The 21,019-nt window shown below is 33.5% G+C and overlaps 2 protein-coding genes across 2 annotated transcripts; one reads left to right on the top strand and one right to left on the bottom strand.

Annotated features, from left to right (window-relative positions):
* The first annotated feature begins 8,442 nt into the window (after nucleotides 1-8,442).
* LOC112703450 (ubiquitin carboxyl-terminal hydrolase 25) lies at nucleotides 8,443-16,182 on the top strand. Its single transcript, XM_025754899.3, has 9 exons — nucleotides 8,443-9,076; nucleotides 9,176-9,665; nucleotides 9,760-9,835; nucleotides 9,982-10,074; nucleotides 12,887-12,973; nucleotides 13,080-13,855; nucleotides 14,590-14,718; nucleotides 15,365-15,499; nucleotides 15,699-16,182. Exons 1-8 carry the CDS (start codon nucleotides 8,902-8,904, stop codon nucleotides 15,468-15,470), a joined length of 1,932 nt encoding a protein of 643 aa, XP_025610684.1. The 5' UTR covers nucleotides 8,443-8,901; the 3' UTR covers nucleotides 15,471-15,499; nucleotides 15,699-16,182.
* Nucleotides 16,183-18,711: 2,529 nt separating this feature from the next.
* LOC112703449 (nicotianamine synthase) lies at nucleotides 18,712-20,692 on the bottom strand. The gene is made up of 2 exons (XM_025754898.3): nucleotides 20,179-20,692; nucleotides 18,712-19,354 (listed from the first exon to the last, which is right to left on the bottom strand). The coding sequence occupies exons 1-2, from the start codon at nucleotides 20,575-20,577 to the stop codon at nucleotides 18,899-18,901; spliced, it is 855 nt and encodes a 284-aa protein (XP_025610683.1). The 5' UTR covers nucleotides 20,578-20,692; the 3' UTR covers nucleotides 18,712-18,898.
* Between the last annotated feature and the right edge of the window lie 327 nt (nucleotides 20,693-21,019).

Below are 21,019 nucleotides of genomic sequence, written 5' to 3'. Positions count from 1 at the left end.
TATCGAAAAGGTTCTTTGATGCACTTTAGAAAACTAGTACTCATAAAAGAGTAAACTTCGCTCATAGACCACTAGATATCGAACCACTTTTGATTTGCTAAAAATCGACAAAACAAATTGGCACGCCCGATGGGATATTTTGAAAATTTAAGTGTGTTAAATGAATATATGTTGCCATAGTGTATGAAATTGAGAAATGGACGTATTATACGCATGGAAGACGAAGTGTCAAACGTAAATGGTGGTTCATCTGCAAGTGACAGTGTGCCTGTAGTTGCACAATCTTTGGTAGATGTGACTTCACGTTCGGAAGAAAGTGTGTTGAATGGAAGTGTGGTGGTTACCAATTTCGATGTCCTGGCATTGGGAACATATGAGTGGGTAGTGATGCCATTTGGTTTGAAAAATCCTGGTACGACATACCAACGTACCATAAATACTATTTTCCAAGAGTTTATTGAAAAATTTATGGAAGTTTATTTTGACGATGTGATGGTTAAATCGGATTCGGTGAACCAACATCTTAATCATTTAAGGCAATATCAACCAAATATCCTAATAGCACATAGATACATATACAGAGAATGCACAAAAGCATAATCAGTCCATCTTTCAGACTCTATAGGAACAAACTGCTCTGATACCATAATGTAACACCCTACCACACTTAGCTTTACGCTTAAGGCATAAAACAGAGGTGATGTGGTATTACGGCCTCTAAAATAAAAAGTGCACATATAATAGCAGAAAGAATATAATAAACTAGGAGCTTTAAAGAACAGGTGAAATAAAAATCTCGAAATAAAAACACAATGCTCAGAAAACAAGTAAACTTGCATACTAAAGAAACTATAGCTATCAAGTATAAGATAACGAAAGTAAGAACAGAGGGCCAAAGTTACAAAATAACAAGCTCCTAACTCAACCCGCGAAGTCAAGGCTGGCAAGAGAATATTTACACTCATATATACATATCCAAAACCCAAATTTACAGAAACAAAATCCTGTCTCTCCATAAGCCTCTAAGAGGGTCAAAAGGAACAAGTCATGCAGAGAGAAAACTAAGTACATATATATACATGACTATACAATCAAAAAGTAACCCGATAACCACTTCGCTTCAGAAGCCCAGACGCCTAAGGAGGTGCCTCTCGACCTGTATCTGAAAAGTAATAACATAGTATGGGGTGAGAATCAGAGGTTCTCAGCATGGTAAAGGTGCCACACATATAAGATATAAGGTCTTGGGAATGCCAGAGGCAATTTAAGAAGGCCGACACTCAGATTATAAAACTTAAAGTATTAAACAGAAACCATAAAAGGTGGTTTTCTAAGAGTATCTAAACCTAACTTAACCTAGTCTTGAATCTAGTCTTACTGCCTTTCCTCATACCTCCTTCTCCGACAACATATCACAGACAAATAAACAGATAAAGGAAAACATAAGAAGGTTACAAGTACTGCAGGTAGCAAATATACATTTAACAAAGCAGATACACTTAGGCACACCCAGTTAATGCACAAACAAGTAATTCAAGTAATATGCACATGATGCATGCCTATCCTATGGCTGGTGAGTCTCATCTGTCGGTTATCAAGTCAACCCGACAAGTTCGGTTTGCTAAACCTTTGGACTGTCCCTCGACGTACATCCCCAAGAGTCTATGCATAGCTTTTTCTCAAATAATCAATATTGCTCAATGAGGGTAACATTCTCGAAAATTTATAAGTGCCTGGTCACCCTTACGTCGTCGGGTCAATAGAGTATCAAGTTTTTGACTTGGTACACATGGTGGCAAGCCACGGTACTTTACCCAGGGAATCCGTATCTCAGATCATTTAATTAATCAAGTCAAGTATTATACATAATCATTCATAACATTTCATGTTCAATTCATCACTTTCTCAGCTTTACTTCACCTCCAAGTTATCCACATTACCTAACTATATCAGATTATCGGGTTTTCTACTATTATGTATGACTAAAGAAATGAAAATAGAGGTTTAGAAGTTTGAAATAGGGTTTAAAACTCAGAAAACCATGTTTACTGGAATAGGGGCCACGCGTAAGCGTGGCTCAAGCATACGCGTGGGAGTGTAAAAAGGCAGCTCGCGCGCGCATCCGCTTGTCATGCGTACACGTAGGTGAATACTTCATGTCACGCATACGCGTGGGCCAGGCGTACGCGTGGACATGCTTGCTGGTTCATTACGTGTACGCATAGGATCACTCACGTACACATAGTCAAAAATTCCATGCCACGCATGCGCGTGGGTCACGCGTGCGCGTGGGTCACGCGTGCATAACTGCAGAATTGCCTATTCCAAACCAAAACTTCCGTCGAGCATAACTTAACCATTTTAAATCATTTTTCATCCGTTCTTCGAATGGCATAAACTTCACAAACCCAAATTTTTTTATCAAAACAAGTTTGAAACAATTTGAGGGTCCGGAGGCCAAATTATAACTCGCCAAAGTTCGGCCCAAAACTAAAATTTCACAAACTTCCTAAACCTCATTTCATTCAAAAATCTCATTTCATTCATTACCAAACTTACAATTGTCAACATGGTATATCCTTCCTTATTATCAAAATAACCACCATAATAATTCATACCTCAAATCAACTATAATATACATACACTTTCCAAAATCCATCAACCAAAACCATAGCTCACAAGTCCTAAATTCATATTTTTATATCCTCAAATCACTAAATAATAATCCATCAAGCATCACCAATCAGCAACAAAGCATCAAGCCAAAACATACTTCTTAACAAGACACTGAGCAATAAATACATGTACACACATTCCAACATATCCTATGTTCATCTAGTATAAGTTTTCAGAGAACATTATATATTAAATACAAGAAATCTAAACCATACTTTGGCCAGTTTTCACGTATTGTCCAAGGCAACTCACCAAAATAAACACAGCCCCCCCAAAGTTCAATAAAACAGCTTCCTCTAAGTTCAAATATCCACAATTTCAAGCTCCAATTATTTATTCATAACCTAATACACATTCTTTACACATATACACCCAATTTAATACCCAAAGCACAAATTCAAAATATTTAGATAGAATTATAGTATCCTCATCTTATCCAAACTTCGTATAAGTAAGAGTGAACGTTTTCCTTAAGCTAATTGGATCCTAAAACATCAAAAAGCAAAGAAATTCAACACTTCTATATGATTTTCGAAAATTGGAGGAAGAAGAGGCTGAGAGCAATAAAGTGAGTTACCTATGAAATTGTTCTGGTAGAAACATAGAGCTCGACGTGGTGGTCGCATGGCCGCAAATAGTGCGGCGATCGGAACTCAGACGGAGGAGATATGGTGATTTGAAAGTAGCGTAAGGTTAGGGAAATTTCTTTCTTCTCTCCCCTGTATGGCTTCAGCATGTTCTTGCTGAAATGTAGGGAGGAAGAAGCCGTATTTAAGTGTGCTGGGCCGGTTGGGTCCACGGGCCCGATTTGGGCCCGGTTCGGTCCGTTTGGTCTGATCTTGGGCCAATTTCTTTGAAATTAGTGTTAAAATTCTCGTTTTGATGAGCTCTATCTTAATTTAATATAATATTGACATTTCTAATTTCTTTATTAAAAATTAATTTATTGACTAATTATTTACTAATTTAACGAAGTTTACATTCTCTGTTCTCCTGTGGCAGAAGTTCTTTAGATACGTTTCTTTAGTCTTTGCTCTCTGCTCTCCTGTGGCAGAGATCCCTTTAACTAAGATATTCTTTTCTTTTCTTTTCTTTTCTCACCATTCTTTTAATTCCTTACTTTTAACATAAAAAACTATCTTCAAACTCTTTCTTCATCTTTCCTTAAATGTTTTATGAAGAGAGGATCATGAGATCATTAATTTAGATTTGTCTTTTTAAAACTTTTAGAAAAACTTGCATGTTTACCATTTTCTGTGTTATTTTTCATAATACATACAATAATATTTTTATAAAATAATATCTTAATAAATAATAATTTATAATAATAATTTACTCTAATGTAAATGAGTAATTTTAAACAAATATTTAAAATAATATTTATAATACTCTTAAAACTTATTTTATAAAATTTTATTTTCTAACTTTTATTAATTACTTTCTAAACCACAAATTCTTTAATATTTTATTTTTGACTTCAATATTTTATAAAATTATATTTAAATTTTCACTTTGTTTTATATTTATATAAATAACCCTAAACTTTTATAAAATACCTGTTTAACCCCTGAACTTTATTTATTACCCAAAATACCCAAAAAATTTATATAATTATAATATTAAACTCAATTTTTTCATAAAAATACAAGTATATTTTCTCAAAAATAATTCTTCTTGGCTGATTCTTCTCTTCATCAAGAATCAAAACCCTCCTCATTTTCTTTTTAAAATATACATTTAAATTTTAGTCCGTTCTTGAGTTTTACGGTTACAAATTTTTCATAACTTTTAATTTAATTCCTCGGTCATTAAACCTCACCCATTTTATTCAAAAACTAACACAATGATAGTCCTAAATCAGCCTCATTATCACAGTTTGGGCAGCACAAACATGACCAAATCACAAACTTAATCACATATAACAATATATTAATAAATGTCAATATAAAATCAATCAAACTCTATCAATAATCAATCACAACGACCATTCACTTATCCAACACAAATTTAATCGATGAGAATTTACCGAAATTCTACCTCCGTACGAAATAAAAATACTCGAGGCTACAGAAAAGGTTTTTGACCGAGCTACTGAAGAAGAAAATGTCAAAAATCGTCTGTACCTCTTAAAACTCCAGTTAACTGAATTCAAAGAGTAGAAGAATTACATCACTATCAATTTTTACCGATCAAAAATAACGCCAGCGTATAAAAAAAGATGATACAAACATTTTTATTGGATTAGATTTTTTATTGAAATAACAGATTGCATGAAATCGAAGCCAGAATTTCAATCTTTCCATGCAAACTTCGGTCTCTCTCTCACCGTAAGTGAACAATGAACCCAAATGAAATGTATTGAGGACGATGGTTAGAGAAAATATTTGTTTAGTGGAAAAGTGATTTGTTAAGGCAAGGATTAAGTGTCATTAGTGTATTAATTACAAATCTTTCTTTTCTTTGGCTTCGGTTCCTTCTTTCTTTCTTTTCTCAAATTCTATTCGATGAGAATGAATGAAGCCTTTATATATATATATATATATATATATATATATATATATATATATATATATATATATATATATATATATATATATATAAATGCCACATTTTGTTTCATTCCTTTACTTTGATTTCTTTAACGCCTCGGCCACTTTCTTTCTTTCTTTTTTTGAATAATAATAATAATAATAATAATAACAATAATAATAATAATAATAATAATAAATTCTTTATCTTTTTTAATATTTTTTTATAATAAAAAATTATTTAAAAAGTCTTATAGATTTTAAATTCAAAAGTTTCATAAAATTTAATTTAATTATTTTTGAGAAAATAATTTTTTTAAATAAAATTTTCAATAAATATAATAAATTATAAATCATTCATTATTTAATTTTCAAAAAGTCAGGTTGTTATATCTTACCTTTAGAAATTTTGTCAAGTGTTCAAACTAACAAAAAGCATGAGACTCTCTGTAGAGACAACTTCAAATCAAGATGAGACAGAACAATTTAGTGAGTGGTAATTGAAAGTTAGAAATGATCTAATAGGTGACAATATAAATGGTGAATTTGAGATATATCTTCCAGAAGATATTGTTATTTCTTATTCGGACCAGACATTTGATGAATTGGTTCATTGTTCTTGTCCAAATATATTGGAAAACATGTATTCAAAGGATTTTTTCAAAACAAAAATTATACTAGCTCCCACGCTAGACATCATTGAAGAGGTCAACAACCATCTGATGGCTATTATTCCTGGAGGGGAAAAATTATATCTTAGTTCGGATTCAATTTGTATGGATGAAGAGAATATGGAGAGTCAACTAGATTTCTATGATTCTGAATTATTGAATAGTATAAATTGCTCTGGTTTGCTTCCACATAAATTAATACTTAAGGTTGGTTGTTACGGTGATGCTACCGAGTAATATTGACCAATCCAACGGTCTTTGTAATGGTACAAGGCTACAAGTTAGAAAGCTTGAAAATCATGTCATAGAATGTGAAGTCTTAATAGGTAACAACGTTGATCATATTGGTTTGATTCCAAGAATGAATATAGTACCAACAAATGAAACTGTCCTATTAGATTTTAACGAAGACAGTTCTCTATAATAGTATCGTTTGCCATGACAATTAATAAGTCTCAGGGATAAACTTTATCTCATGTTGGATTGTACTTGCCCAAACCAATTTTTATATATGGCCAACTATATGTGCCACTTTCAAGAGTTAAGAGTAAGCGAGGTTTAAAAGTATTACTTATGAATCATGTAAAAATGTTTGCAAATTCAACCATCAATGTTGTGCATAGGGAAGTCTTGAAAAAATAGGATTCTAACGTAAATATTTTAATTTTATTTTAAATTATGTATTAAAATTAATGTATAATTATTTTACTTTAAAAAAGTTTAAAATGATGATTACTCACTATTTTCAAGTTAAATTTTGATTTTAATAATAATTTTTTATAAATTTTTGAAATAATCATTATTTTGTGTGTTTTTTCTTAAAATATCCAAACATATAAAAATATTTTTACTTTTATAAATTTTTTCGTGTTAGACACGGTTCATAATTAGAAATTTCCGTAAATTATTTTTAGGTTTAAGTACTTTTTTCGTCCCTAAAGTTTGGGGTAAAAATCAAAATCGTCTCCGACCTTTTTTTGTATTAAAATCATCCTCAATGTCACAAAATATTATAAAATTATCCCTTTCACTCTAAAAAGATAAATTTACCCTTACAAAAAATAAATTTTAAAATTAAAAATACAAAAAATAAATTATAAAATTAAAAATTATAAAATAAAAAAAATTAAACTCCATTCTCCATTCCAAATCCCACCATCATCTTCAGTCCTAACTCTCCCTCATCAACATCCTCTCATCTCTCTCATCTATCCTTAAAAATACACTGACGCAGGTGTCGACGAGCTTCCATCCGCAGTAAATCGCCGCCTGTCAACTCGCTGGCGACGATGACTACAACCACTACAAAAGGAGTCTCGAGCGCCATTAACCAAGTGCCGCATGTTCTCCAGACCTCTTCGCTGGCGACGATGACCACGGCCCTCCGAACAGAGTTTTCAGTGCCATCGTTACCCCGCGCAACTAAAGCTCTGGACTCCGACCCCATGCTGTCCGTTCCTCCCAACAAAGCAATTGATGACGTCTCCTTACTGCAGAAGACGACATCAACAACCACGTGAAAGTAGCTCGTCTCTTTCTCACGCCCAACTACACCCTCCATCATCCCTTTTTTTAAAACCATTAATTGAAAGGAACTACATGAATAAATTAATTATTGTTAATGTTGTTGTTGTTAGCAGAAGAGATATGGTAGTGGATAGGGAAGAAAATTCTTATTATTCTTTTCTGTCTTTTCTTCTATTGTTGTTGTTGGTAGTGTTGGTGGATTGTGAGAAGGATATAGATTGCGTCTGATGGTGAGACAGTGATATTGGGATGAAAGTAGAGGTGTGGGTGACTGGATGCATATGGTGGTGGGTGGGTGAGGTTCAGTAGGTCACTGGTGAATGGATGAGATTGAACAGTGGTAGATGATGATGCAGATGAAGGAATGAAGATGAAGTGGCTGGAGATGAAGTGGCTGGAGGGGAAGGATAATGATGTTGAGAATCGGGAACTATTTTCTTTTTTTTTTTCAAGAAAAAATAGTAACTATTATTTTTTAATTTTAAAATTTATTTTTTGTAAGGATAAATTTATCTTTTTAAGATGAAAATGATGATTTTATAATGTTTTGTGACGTTGAGAAGGATTTTAATATAAAAAAAGTCGGGACGATTTTGATTTTGACCCTAAACTTTAGGAACGAAAAAAGTACTTAATCCTTATTTTTACGCATATACCACATATTTTTTTTTTCATTTTTATTTTACATTAATGCTAAAAAAAGATCAATGAAATATTTTTCATTTGTTTTATGTAACTTATTATTTATAAATATCAAATGACTAATAATTTATATTTATTTTATATTTAAATCAACACTAATTAAATTTTTATTTTTCGCTAGAAATATTCTTCTCTAATATAATTAAATAGTTATTGCTTTTGTTTTAAGTTTCCTTTTAAAATAATTAAACCTATTTATAATCTAAACAATTTATATTGTTTTTTTCTAAGGCAGTAGAATTTTATTGGATCTGAGTCCAATTGGGCTAACTTACACCGCGTAGATAAAAGAAAAAGATCCAACTATAGAAAACATACTCTTAATGTTGACATGCTGCACAAGGAATGATATTTTTTGGGTGACTATAAAGAATGATATTGAACAACACATAAATATTTTTCATTTTTAATTTATTTTTAAAAAAGGCACCCCCTTATATACTGGCAAATAAAATAAATTTATTTATTTATTAAAAAATCCTACGTTTATGGTTGTTTATCCATAGTTATTTGTTTCATTTTCCTTTACACAAGTATTTTTCTTCATCGTTAGAAGAAGGCGCTAGAAGGACGAGAAAAAAAAAAAATCACGAGAGAGAGAGAGAGAGAGGGAAAAAAGAGTCTGAAAAGAACCCTCACGATAGAGAGCGAGCGCGCGCGATGCGATTGCGGTGCTCAAGGCTCAATTACTATTCCTCTTCTTCTTCTTCTTCTTCCTCTGGTTCCTCATCGGTGGCGGCGCCGTCCAATGCACCGGCGGCGAGAAGTGCCGGTCGCCGCCGCAGAAGCAGTTGTTGATGGCCCTGCAGATGACGTGGCAGCCGAACCTCCTGAGCCAAAAGCGCAAGAGCGGTCCTCCATTAGGTCTTCGCAACCTCGGCAATTCTTGCTACCTCAACAGCGTTCTCCAGTGCCTCACCTACACTCCCCCTCTCGCTAATTTCTGCCTCCGCTTCCAACACTCTTCCCTCTGTACCCTCACTCTAAACCCTAATTTCTATTGTTACCCCTCTCTTTATATATCTGAAACCCTAATTCTGACGATTTTTCTCTCTTTCTCTGCAATTTCAGGTGATTCTTCTTCTTCTTCCTCCTCTAATTCGAATTCATCGAATTGTCCGTTCTGTATTCTCGAGAAGCAGATTGCGAAGTCCCTGCGCGTGGATCTCACGCACGACGCGCCGTTGAAGATTCAGAGCTGCCTCCGGATCTTCGCCGAGCACTTCCGGTGCGGCCGACAGGAGGACGCGCACGAGTTCCTGCGATACGTAATCGACGCCTGCCACAACACCTGCCTCCGCCTCAAGAAGCTCCGCCGCGGCGGAGATGGTGGTGCTGAGAACGGAGCCGGAGGTGGGAGCTCAACGGTGGTGAAGGAGATTTTCGGCGGTGCGCTGCAGAGCCAGGTGAAGTGCCTGTGCTGTGGTTATGAGTCGAATAAGGTCGATGAGATAATGGATATTAGCCTTGATGTTTTCCATAGTAACTCGCTTAGAGATTCAATGCAAAAGTTCTTCCGGCCTGAGGTTTTAGATGGGAACAATAAGTACAAATGTGATAGGTATGAGAGTTTAAGTGGACTGTTTTTTATTGGTGTGTACTTTGAGTTTCTATTGTGGTTTCGTTCATGGCATGCATTCTCTTTTGTTGTTTAGTTGTAAGAAATTAGTGCCGGCAAAGAAGCAGATGAGTATACTCCAAGCGCCTAATATTCTTGTTATACAGCTCAAGGTTGGTCAATTAGGTTGCTTTTTATTTATTATTTATTTTTAAATTATAAATTTTGTTACCTTTTTTGTCCTTGGATTACTTTGGACTTGGGAGCGACTTTTTCCCCTTTTCTGAATGGTGTGTTGCTGGATTTTGGATTGATGCAGAGATTTGAGGGCATATTGGGGGGCAAGATTGATAAGGCTGTTGCATTTGAAGAGGTTTTGTTACTTTCTAGCTTCATGTGCAAAGCGAGTCAGGTGTGTATGATATTTGTTTTGAATTGAAGTAGTTCTTGCTAGGCGGTTTAGATGTATTCTTACTGAAAGGTTGACATTGATACTGTAGATTATTTTTTAGTTGTGAATAAGTTAACTGTTCATATTTTGATCATAATTTGACTTTCTTTATTCAAATATTCAAAATCGTGTATTCTGAATGTTGATTCTTTTAACCGTTACTCAAATTTCTAAACGCTTTCTCTAGATATTGCTGGAGAACTGAAATAAAAGATAGGGACGAGCTATGATAGATATTATGAGGTGTAATCAATGTTAGATCATACATGTAAGCACATAATAGATTGATATGAGATTTCGCACATTGATGTAGCTGGGTGCATTGACATGATACTTTGTATTTAAGTTAAGGCCATACTACAACGATATCTGTGACTAGTTTCCTCTAAGTCTGTGTTTATGATCCTGTAATCTCCCAAACTTTGTTGTCATACCTTCCCAAAATGGCTGAAAGATTTGAGGGTGGAAAAGTTTGGTCTAAGCCTTCTAATTGTTCCCTTTGTTTGTTTATGCTAGATGTGGTTTCACTAAAGTAGCGTTTGGTTCCTATCTTGAGACATAAAAGATGGAGACAATGAAATGGCAAAGACGCGTCCCTCGCTTTCCTTCTTTTTGGAGGTATAGAAATTGGCTTAAAAAATCATCCAAGACATGTCTTTTATGGCCCTTTATTTTGGAAGTACGAAAATTATCATAAACAAATATCTTGAGATGCTGAAAATTTTAACCATTTCTCTCAATCCCGTTATCCAAATGTGTTTTTGTCAAAGATGTCTCTGTCTCATGTCTCATGACATTAACCATACGCTAAGAACACATGATTGATTTACTGTTATTTTTTCAAAATTCACATACAGGGTAAGGATACTGGTTGATGTACGTTTGTGTGAAATGGAAATACTTTGGGTAAAATGTGGTTTCAACTTCAAAATTTATAATTGAAAGAGATTAGTCTGAATTTCTTGATTGGTTGGATTGTTTTACTGAGCTCTTGCAACTGGAATCTGGCCACAGCATTGCTATTTTGAATGTGTATCTGTTGCATTGCATCTTCAGTTTTATGCAATAGCAGTAATTGCAGTGCAATGCCAATTTGAAAAAACTCATAGAATATATGAACTGCAAAGATTTCTTGGACATTTTGTGTCTACTCTTGATGCTATTGGTCTTGTATCGTATGCTTTATAATTCCATTAATGTAATTAGTTTTAGATATATGGAAGCATACTCCTCTTGAGGGGACTATGATTTGGATTGTTGTGAAGGTGTGTTGATTTGAAAGAAGAGTGTATACGTAAGATGGGCCAGAGTTTTGGAATTAGTGTATCTCAGTTTGTTAGTTTATTATTGTCAGCAGAGTTCTCATACCATTAATCTGCTATTATGCTTTCTTGTGGCTTGATACATGTGTTGCTTATTTACCTGTTTTTCTATTTGTTTGGTGATAATAGACAATCATTTGGAACTTGAAAGTATTTACCTGTGTGGGTCTCATCGACTTAGTAAAGGATTCTCCCTTTTTTCTATGGATTATGCTGGGTATGGCATGATAAAAATAATGATATTTTCAAACCGTTGGAGACTTGGTCTCTAAAGAAGATGTTCTATCTAGCTCGAAAATCTGCAATGGAATGAAAATGTTTTTAGAAGAAAAAAGGATATTGACCTCTAGCTTGATCTCCAACTAGGAGCCTCCACCTCTTAATTCAGTTAAAATAAATTGTGAAGCTCTCCAACTTCTGAGATATGAATGTGAAACTTGGTTGAAGGGATGTTCTGGATCTCTTCACTTTTCAAACATATTGCGCTATGAATTCTTCGCTTTATGGAGAGGCCTTATTCTTGCCTGGGAATGTGGCTTCAAAATTGTGATATGTGAAACTGGTAGCCCAGACACATTTCACTTGGCATAGGTGGGGCATTTATCAACGCAAATAACAGGGATTTAATAAACAATATTCATAAAGTGCTGCAAAGGAATTGGGACATTGAAATCAAGTTGGTACGATGAACAGCAAACACTCTAGCCAACCTAATGGCTAAACATGCTGTGGGAAATTTGTGAGTACATGGAATGGATTGAACCGTGGAGTGATCTTAGACATGCTTTACAGCGTGATACACATACTCCTCTATAGAGCATGTTACTACTTTTCCTTTCGTGTCCATTCACCAAGAAAGAAAAAGCTTTAGAATGTGTTTGATTGAAGAGTAATGGAGGGAAGTTTGCTGCTTCTCTCCCTTGCTACTTGCCAATCTAACTCCCCATTTTTTGTCCCTCAAAATTGTGGGGTATAATTTATTCACTTCCTCTCATTAACCCCTTCAAACATGAGGTTGACGCTTTGCCTTTCATTTCTATTTCATTGTTAGCTAGTCCCTTCCATCATCAATAAAATCTCCAACAATACCTTAGTTCAAAATATTCAGCAGTTTGTAATTCATGGAAAGCATGGAAGGTTTTAAGAATAGAGGTTTGAAACGTGAAAATCTTATTCCAAACTCATACATTGCTTGTGCAGATTGTGCTGAGGCTTGATTATAAAATGTGGCTAGGCTGAGTTCTAAATTAATTTAACATAAACTATGCTGTAATATTACATATCTGAGAACCATTTGCAGTAAAAAGAAAGCTTCCGTACTTTTCCTAACATAGGGTGATGACTGTTGCTATATCGCCAATATTGTACTCTTTTATTTATTTAAATTCTGTTCTTTTTTGTTCTAGCTTTATATATAGGTTCTTCCCTTCCTAATAGTTATATTGATGCAGGATCCACTACCAGAATATAAGCTTTTTGGTACTATTGTGCATTCAGGCTACTCCCCGGAGTCTGGTCACTATTATGCCTACATAAAGGTTTGTAGATTGCTGATAATCTGTGTGCAAATTATGCAGCCACTTCAGTAATTCTCAGATAACATTCAATTGTGGCCAGCCTCTGATTTTTTTAATATGCTCACAGGATGCAATGGGTCGATGGTATTGTTGTGATGATTCTTGTGTAACAGTTGCAAGTTTGCAAGAAGTTTTGTCAGAGAAGGTTTATATTCTTTTTTTCTCTCGAACTACTCAAAGGCCAGCGTTAGTTAATGATTCTCTTGTTTCCAATGGCGTAAAGCCTCATCACTCGAATGGGAGTCAGGCATCTGAAAGTGCAAAGGTTGAGGCACCATTGAAAGCAGTGCATTCAAAATCAAATTCTGAGCAATCTACTTGGAAGGATATGCCAAGGGTATCTAAAATTAGTAAAGGGCCTTCTAGCTCAAGAGTGAAGTTTGACATTAATGGAAATTCTGCTTCCAAGAGAAGTCCTGCTCATGCAACTGTCAATGGGAAAGTGGACATTTCTAAGAATCAGCTTGTGGTAATTAATGGGCATGTGAAGGACACAGTTTCTTTGGAGAATGGTAAGAAAGATCCTCCGTCACTGCCAGCCAGGAATGGCTCTGTGAAAAATAAAGTTGACGTAGGTGATAGATTTAAAAGAAAGGATTCAGCATTAACAAATGGTTCCACTGATATTCATTCAGTTGATATGCATTTTGCCAAATCAGATCCAACGGTAGACAATAATAGAAGCACGGTAACAACAGGTAAGGGGCCAGAAAACTTTAAGCAAGAAAGCAATGGCCACGGTGAACCTAAAATATTGGGGAAGAGGAAAGTACAGGATACTTCAAGCATTTTGCTTGCACATGATGGTCAATCTCGAACAGAAGTTGAAGAGCTGAAAGACATGTATGATATAGCATAACTTGATCTTATTTATTTATTTTTAATAATTCTACAATAATATTAAAATTAATGATTTGTTTTTTGAATGAGGCCTAGTCATGCTGTGTTTGCTCACATGCTGATGTACATGAAATATCTGTCTTATACTCTTTGAAATCGATTTTCATGGTAAAGATTTAAAGTTTGGTAGCTAGGCTTAGACTATTGAGGTTAGTCAGGGTTTGACATTGTTCCAGTAAATCTTTCGAGTGAGGCTTTAATATTTGTAGTTCTTTTAATGTTTAGGCAATATGGAGGGGGAGTACTAAATCTGATCTGTCTTTTGTCAAGCCATTACCAGTTGATGGAAACATGGTGAATTAACATTGTTAGAATGGTCCATATAGCTATCTTCCTTCCATAAGTTTATGTCTCCCTTTTCTCCCTTCCCCTACCTCTACCTTCCCCATTATCATGTGTTAAAATGGTGTTGACGATGTCTTTATCATTAATTTTTTTTACAATATCCTTCTCTTGTTGATTCATTTTGTACTCAATGTTCAAGCTTACCATTTTTGTTATCTTTTGCAATTATTTGCAAATTTGTTAACATTCATTAATGTATATCCTTTGACCAGTTGGAGACCTTTATATTATAAATCAAATATTTCATTTGTCTTGTTAAGAGGCTGTTTCCTTTTCTAAACCATTCATTGTCTATTTTATTCTGATACTATTACTGTCGAAACATCATCCAGTCTTGCAAAAGAAGCCAAGTCTGTTTTGAGGTCATGTGGCTGGACAGAAAACGTTTTTAACTTCATGCGATCTAGAAAGAGGTTACGAGCACAAGAAGCTGGTCATATAACAGGTGCAGACGAGATAAGGTATGTTTGACCATATTCTGCATTACTTATTCCCTGACTGCGGTTGTTATGCACAGTTGCGTAGACATGGCTTTAGCACTATTCATTGAATAATTTTATATTCCATTTCCATGATAACTATTATGAGAGATTGATTTCAAACTATGACTATAGATGCTAGAGAAGTAGCCTTAAAAATGCATAGTAAGTGAGGAGGACTGCAGACTGTTTGCACTTTGCACGCACAGTTCTAGTATGCATGTCATGTTTCTTCTATGAAAACAAAATGAAAAAAAAATGATTCCTACATGATAGTTTAGCTGTTGGCTAGTGGGGAGGCATGCCATTTGTTGATATGTAGGTTTGCTTGTTCATGATATGCCTTGACAACCCAGCTTTTACAAATAGGCCACAAGCCAACGAAGCAATTGGATACAGTTTCAATTCTCAAAGTTGGAGAGAAGAAATAACCTGTTTGTTGAAATCTGAGTTCTATTGTTAGGATTATTCTTATCATCAGCATTGTCATCATGATTTTGATATTAGTAATTGTTTCTTTTTACTGTTATAATTGACAAGTATGCACTTGAATACGGTGATTGTGATTGGAATTTTAATTGTTATAAATTTCAATGCTGACGTGATATGCACTGCATGTGCGATACAGGAGGTCATTAATAAGAGATGCGAAGGGAGCTTTCTTATCTAAGATTCCTGAGTCACTGAGGAAGGATCTGATTGAACGTCTCCGGTCGTTTAGCCAAGATAAATAGTACAATTTGAAGGGTCCTGATCAGAAATGGTATGGATTGCTATATAGTTCCATTCTTCATATTTTCAGTTCTATAAAGCTCCATTTGGTAACTGTCTCAAGATACAATTCAGACCATTGAGACAGCAGAGATGAACTAAATGCAGCCTCAGCCCTTTAGTCTTCAGTGATTTGACTCATTTGAGTACAAGAAGTCTTCTAATTTATTTTAATCTGCAAAATGTTACAGCATGTTGATAATGCCAGCGAGGCTTGGTGTGTATAGACTGTATTACTAATTAAGGTGGTGATGGTTGTCGTACCACACTGGATGCTATGTTTGGTGCTGTTACATATTGACTTTTGAGCTGGTTCTGGAGACAGGCAAGAGTACGTGGAGATTGTTTCATTCAATGCTTCCCTACTGTTTCACGTCTCAGCCATGAGTTTTCTTTCTCAGTGGAGGATATGCAGCTCTGTGAATCGGGTGTAGAGGCTTTCGGGAATTCTATTCATTTGTACAATATTTGGTTTAATCTTGTTTTTGGAGCAAAAATCATAATTTTCTATAGAATTGCTCAACAAATTTTGAATCCAGATGAGGTAGGGTATGGCTTGTTGAAAAGTTATGATCATTGTGACTGTACACTACATTATAAGATGAGAAATTCTAAAGTGTAGGCAGAAGTTACAAATTTTGTTAGACGATAATATATGGTTTGGTACTCCTAAAACTTGAAACACTGAATATTTATTTTGTTGATGCGGTAGTTTGATTTCCAGTAAGACGATGTTTTCTTATTCCTACAATAATTGATAAATACCGATCGATTGATATTGTGGTAGGCATTTATTTTTCTCTTAAATTTGGTATGGTTGCCACGGGCTGTTTCTTGCGTTTAGGGTTTAAGGTCATCTTTGTTCATATCTATCATAATTTGTCCCGAGTAACAAGGTTGTAAGGGCTTGACATTTGTTTAGTGTTCACCCATTTGATTTTGGGGTTAATGTATGTCCCAAGTCAGATAAGATAATATCCAATTTAGTCCCAAAATTTAATCCATGAAGTTTTAATCGCTTGTAGTATCTAAATTTCGTAAATGTGACTCACATTAGTATCTGAAATAATTTATGGCACACATAATAATGGAGAGCAGAGTTGAGATAGATTCACATTGGAATATGTAAAAGGATGCTGTTTTGATTTTGGTTTTTAAATAGTCCAAAAATATTGTATCACATGTTTTGAGAGAATTTTTCAAGAAACACTATTTATGTTGATTTTGGACTATTTGGATGTTAACTAAAGCGACGTTGTTTTATAAAATTTAGTGTGGCATGTGGCTGTTCCATTAACGTTTTAAATAAGGGTAATTAAAATTTTAGGGACCAAATCGAATATTATTTTCAAGTCACACACTAATCAAAACACTGACGCCAGTAATTTTCCCTTTGGTATATCGAGAAAATTGTTGGTGCCAAATCTCTTACCACACAATGTTTCACAGGCCTTGCATAGAGTTCTTTTTCCATCATAGATTTGCCTGTTTCTGCAATCTCAGATGCATCAAATGATCACAAAGAAGCTAGTCAGCTACGCTTGCCGGCGGTCACCCCACCTAGATGATTTTGCAATTGGGCATCATAGCCAAGCCTCAAAACACAAATCTGCCGTTAAATGGAGTAAGTGATGATACTACACATTCTGAAGCTTTGGACCGTATTCACAGCATAGTACACAATAATAGACAAAAGAGAGAAGATCAGATATGATTATCTCATGGTTAAAATAATGCTAGAGTATTTTTACATTAAAAAGAAGAAAATGATCATTATTGTGATTTTGTTAACTAGTGCAGTCGTTTAATGTGAAACCTTTTAACAGAGTGAAAATGCAGCATCCATTGCATGTGCACCCGAAGATGTTCCAAGAAGCTACTCACATGAAGCATCACTCATCATAGCAATAGTTACTCACGTTTTTATTCTGCTTATCTTATCTATTAATATTTTTAAAGATGTAGCAAAATTTACAGAGAGAAAAATAATGTACCAAGAATGTCTTTTTCCTAGCTCTGTTTATATTTGGTCGCGGCTCACATTTTACAAAAGAGTCGCACTTCTTAATGAACTTTCCATTTCGAGTAGTGAGAATCATACTTGGATGAAAGTTTTTATTAACCCGTGTCCCTCAAAATTAAAGCAAATAAGCCATGAGCCTTTATTTATTATTCCCAACACAAGTTTCCAATGTTAAAAGATAAAAACAGAAATTGAGGAGGAAAAATGTTTTCCAGCAAAGGCCTTTAGTCTAATTCTATACACTTTATTTGGGAACGAGAAAAATCACACATATATTGATGTTTGCAACTGTTATTCATACAAACATCTTAAATAATCCTGTTAAACAAGAAGACTGAAGTAATTAAGTACTAGGAGTCCCGAACAACACCATGCTAATGTATATAGTATATATAGACGCATGGTGGCCATAATAGCTATATAACTTTGGCAATACTTCAAATTTTTTTGTTAAAATTAAAGTAAGGGTTTATCTATCTTGTACTTTAAAAGCACATGATAAATTTATAAATCAAACATTTTTTTATTGAAAATATCAAAAAATTTAAGTTTTTAATGTATTTGTTTTGTATTTATTAAATAAAAATATTTAAAACTTTTTACTAATGGTAAGCATATCATGTGTCCTTAGGGTACATATTTACTAACCCTTAAAGTAATATTTTGGATAAAGCATATATTTTGTTTCTAACGTTTAATTGTTGCATTTAATTTTGTCTCTAATATTTTCGATAATAATTCTATTTAAAATGTTAGAGACAAAATAAAAAACTTTTATGAATAGTTTTGATACAAATAAGAAACAATAGGGATCAAATTGAAAAAATCGAAAACGTTAAAGACAAAATTGAATTAAACTAAATATTAGGAGTATTTAAAAAAGAAAAACACAAACATTAAAGACAAAAAAATATTATTTTATTCTAATATTTTTTTAATATTTAAAAACACTTTTTTGTTTTAAAAAATTAAAATAAAATAAAAATATATAAAAAATGACTTTAATTTTTGTAACACTTTTTAAGTGCCAAATTTCTATAATCATTGTAGCCACTATAATAAATTAATAGTAACTAACGTAGACTCCACCATACAGGAACTACAAAACAAATATAAGTACATAAGGGAAATATACATAGGAACAACAAAACATTCACCTTAAATTCAAACAATGTTAGATGTACCGAATTAAAATAGTGTATTATATATGTAAAGGTACTTCAGATTATTTAAATGACATTGTTCTAAATAACATCAAATTACTGGATTACCCTTAATGCATCTAAATAACATCAAATTACTGGATTACATGTTATACTAAGGGTAATTCAGTGCATTATTTAAGACATTCGCCAAAGGCTATGATGCTTAAGCTTTAGGCTTGCGAAGAAGAACAACCGAGTTGATAACATCATTTGTGGGGTGAAATACGGTAAGAACCTCAAAATCCACCATGTCATGTTCTTCAACGATAGGGTACAAGAAAGCCCTAGCACCCTTTGCACTCCTCACAAGCAAAAAACCACCTTCCTTCATGTACTTCCTAATATGTCCCAAAATCTTCAGTTTTGCTTCTCTTGACATTCCAACAAGTGCTGCCAAGAATAAGCAATCATATTCGCTCAGCCTCTCTTTCACATCCATGATGTCATGAGTTTCAAACTTCATCCTCTTCTCAAGACCTGAATCTGAGGCCACAATCGTCCTAGCCACCTCGTTCGCCTTCTCGTCGATGTCGAAGTTGTCGAAGTGCGTTGATTCCATGTGGTGTGTGGCCATTATAATGGAAGTGAGTGGCATTGGTCCTGATCCAACAAAGGCCACCTATGTTGCGGAAAAACAAATACAAATATTGAATATAATGCTATACAAAATGAATATATATATATATATATATATATATATATATATATATATATATATATATATATATATATATATATATATACAATAGTTTTGAAAAATTGGAAAGTATGGGTTTATATTTGTCATATTCAAATATTTATAACAATTTTAATCAAAATTTTATAGTAAAACTTTCAATAATTAGAGTTTAATTTTGATACATTGATAGTATAAAACACAATGAATATGAAAGTTAGTTATTTGTCCTGATATGACTATACGTAGTTAGATACATGTGTAAAATATTTTATACTAACAATAAATTAAAACTAAATTCTTCTAATTATGCTAGATATAATTTTTTTTATAAAATTTAGTTTTGATGTACTCATAATGTAAATATATAATTGTATAAAATACATTTATTTTTTTAATAATTATTCACGTAATTAATATATAAAAAATTATTTTTTTATGATGTGATGTTATGTAATTAGATTATATATAAAATTATTTTATACAGACATCGCATCAAAATTAAATTTTTATTCTTAATGCAAAAAAATTTTTGTACAAATCTTTTAAAGATTATTTTTAGGTGTTTATGCATTTTTTCATTAAAAATTTATTTATTTTGTTTTATTAAAAATTTTTTATAAGAATAAATGGTTAAGTTATGTGAATACTTAAGGTGTCTACAAAAAATGTTTAAATAATGCTGTTAGTCTAAAGTAGTAGTATTTGAAACATATATACATACATGAATAAACTAAAATATTTATTCATCATATATAAAAGGTTACCTTCTTTGGATGTGCCACACCGTTATCCTTGAGGATCTTGTTCTCCATGTTTGCTAGCTTCACATAGTTGCCATAGTAAGGGAAGAGTATGAGGTTTTTCATAGGGTTTGGTGTGTGGCTTATGAAAGTTGAGAACTCAAGCTCCATGAGCCCTTCGGCGCGGCCGCAAAGGTCGATGAGGCTCTCGCGAGCTATCTTCACATCTTGGGGTAAAGACTCAATTTCAATGGATGAAGGGAGGATGCATAGTTTCACTAGGTTAGTGAAGAGGCTATTGACTTGTTTTGAAGGTCTAAGGGATTCTAGCTTGGAGATGCTTGCATGAAGTTGCATGATTTGAGTTATAAGGACCTCTGATGGAATTTGGGTATCAAAGTTGAAGCTTTGGAATGAAGCCATTTGATTATTATAAATGAAAGGATTTTATTTTGGGGTGTAAGAAAGTTTGAGAGAAAAGGAAAATTAGAGCAAAATGCACACGATTTTTGTACTTGTTTTGTAGAGAAAGCTCACATGTATTTAGCTATTTATAGTTGGATTGCATGAGCTTGGATTGGTGAATTGCAATATGCAATTATTGATTGAGAAATGTTTGTAGTGACTAGTCATGAAAATCTCATTTTACTTTAGGGGTAATTAAATAATCAGTAATAGTAGAGAGATAAAAAAAATACTATAACTTGCTTTATTTAATATTCATTAATTGCTACAGTATAGCAATTAATGAATACTAAATAAAATAAATTTTGACTAATTTTAGTTAAATATTTTTTGTTATCAAATATTTCTGTTAAATAATAAATATCTAATAATAATTTAATTTTTATATACTGATAATGTA

This window comes from Arachis hypogaea, chromosome 7 (genome assembly GCF_003086295.3).
Source record: "Arachis hypogaea cultivar Tifrunner chromosome 7, arahy.Tifrunner.gnm2.J5K5, whole genome shotgun sequence".
Taxonomy (NCBI): domain Eukaryota; kingdom Viridiplantae; phylum Streptophyta; class Magnoliopsida; order Fabales; family Fabaceae; genus Arachis; species Arachis hypogaea.
This window is presented reverse-complemented; position numbering and strand designations above follow the sequence as displayed.

What these genes read in the sequence shown, in the direction of transcription:
- LOC112703450 (XM_025754899.3), top strand. Translation starts at nt 8,902, where the DNA reads ATGGCCCTGCAGATGACGTGGCAGCCGAACCTCCTGAGCCAAAAGCGC. An exon ending in CTTCCAACACTCTTCCCTCT is followed by an intron (nt 9,077 to 9,175) that starts GTACCCTCACTC and finishes CTGCAATTTCAG; the next exon opens with GTGATTCTTCTTCTTCTTCC. An exon ending in TCATGTGCAAAGCGAGTCAG is followed by an intron (nt 10,075 to 12,886) that starts GTGTGTATGATA and finishes ATATTGATGCAG; the next exon opens with GATCCACTACCAGAATATAA.
- LOC112703449 (XM_025754898.3), bottom strand. Translation starts at nt 20,577, where the DNA reads ATGGCTTCATTCCAAAGCTTCAACTTTGATACCCAAATTCCATCAGAG. An exon ending in GTGTGGCACATCCAAAGAAG is followed by an intron (nt 19,355 to 20,178) that starts GTAACCTTTTAT and finishes TCCGCAACATAG; the next exon opens with GTGGCCTTTGTTGGATCAGG.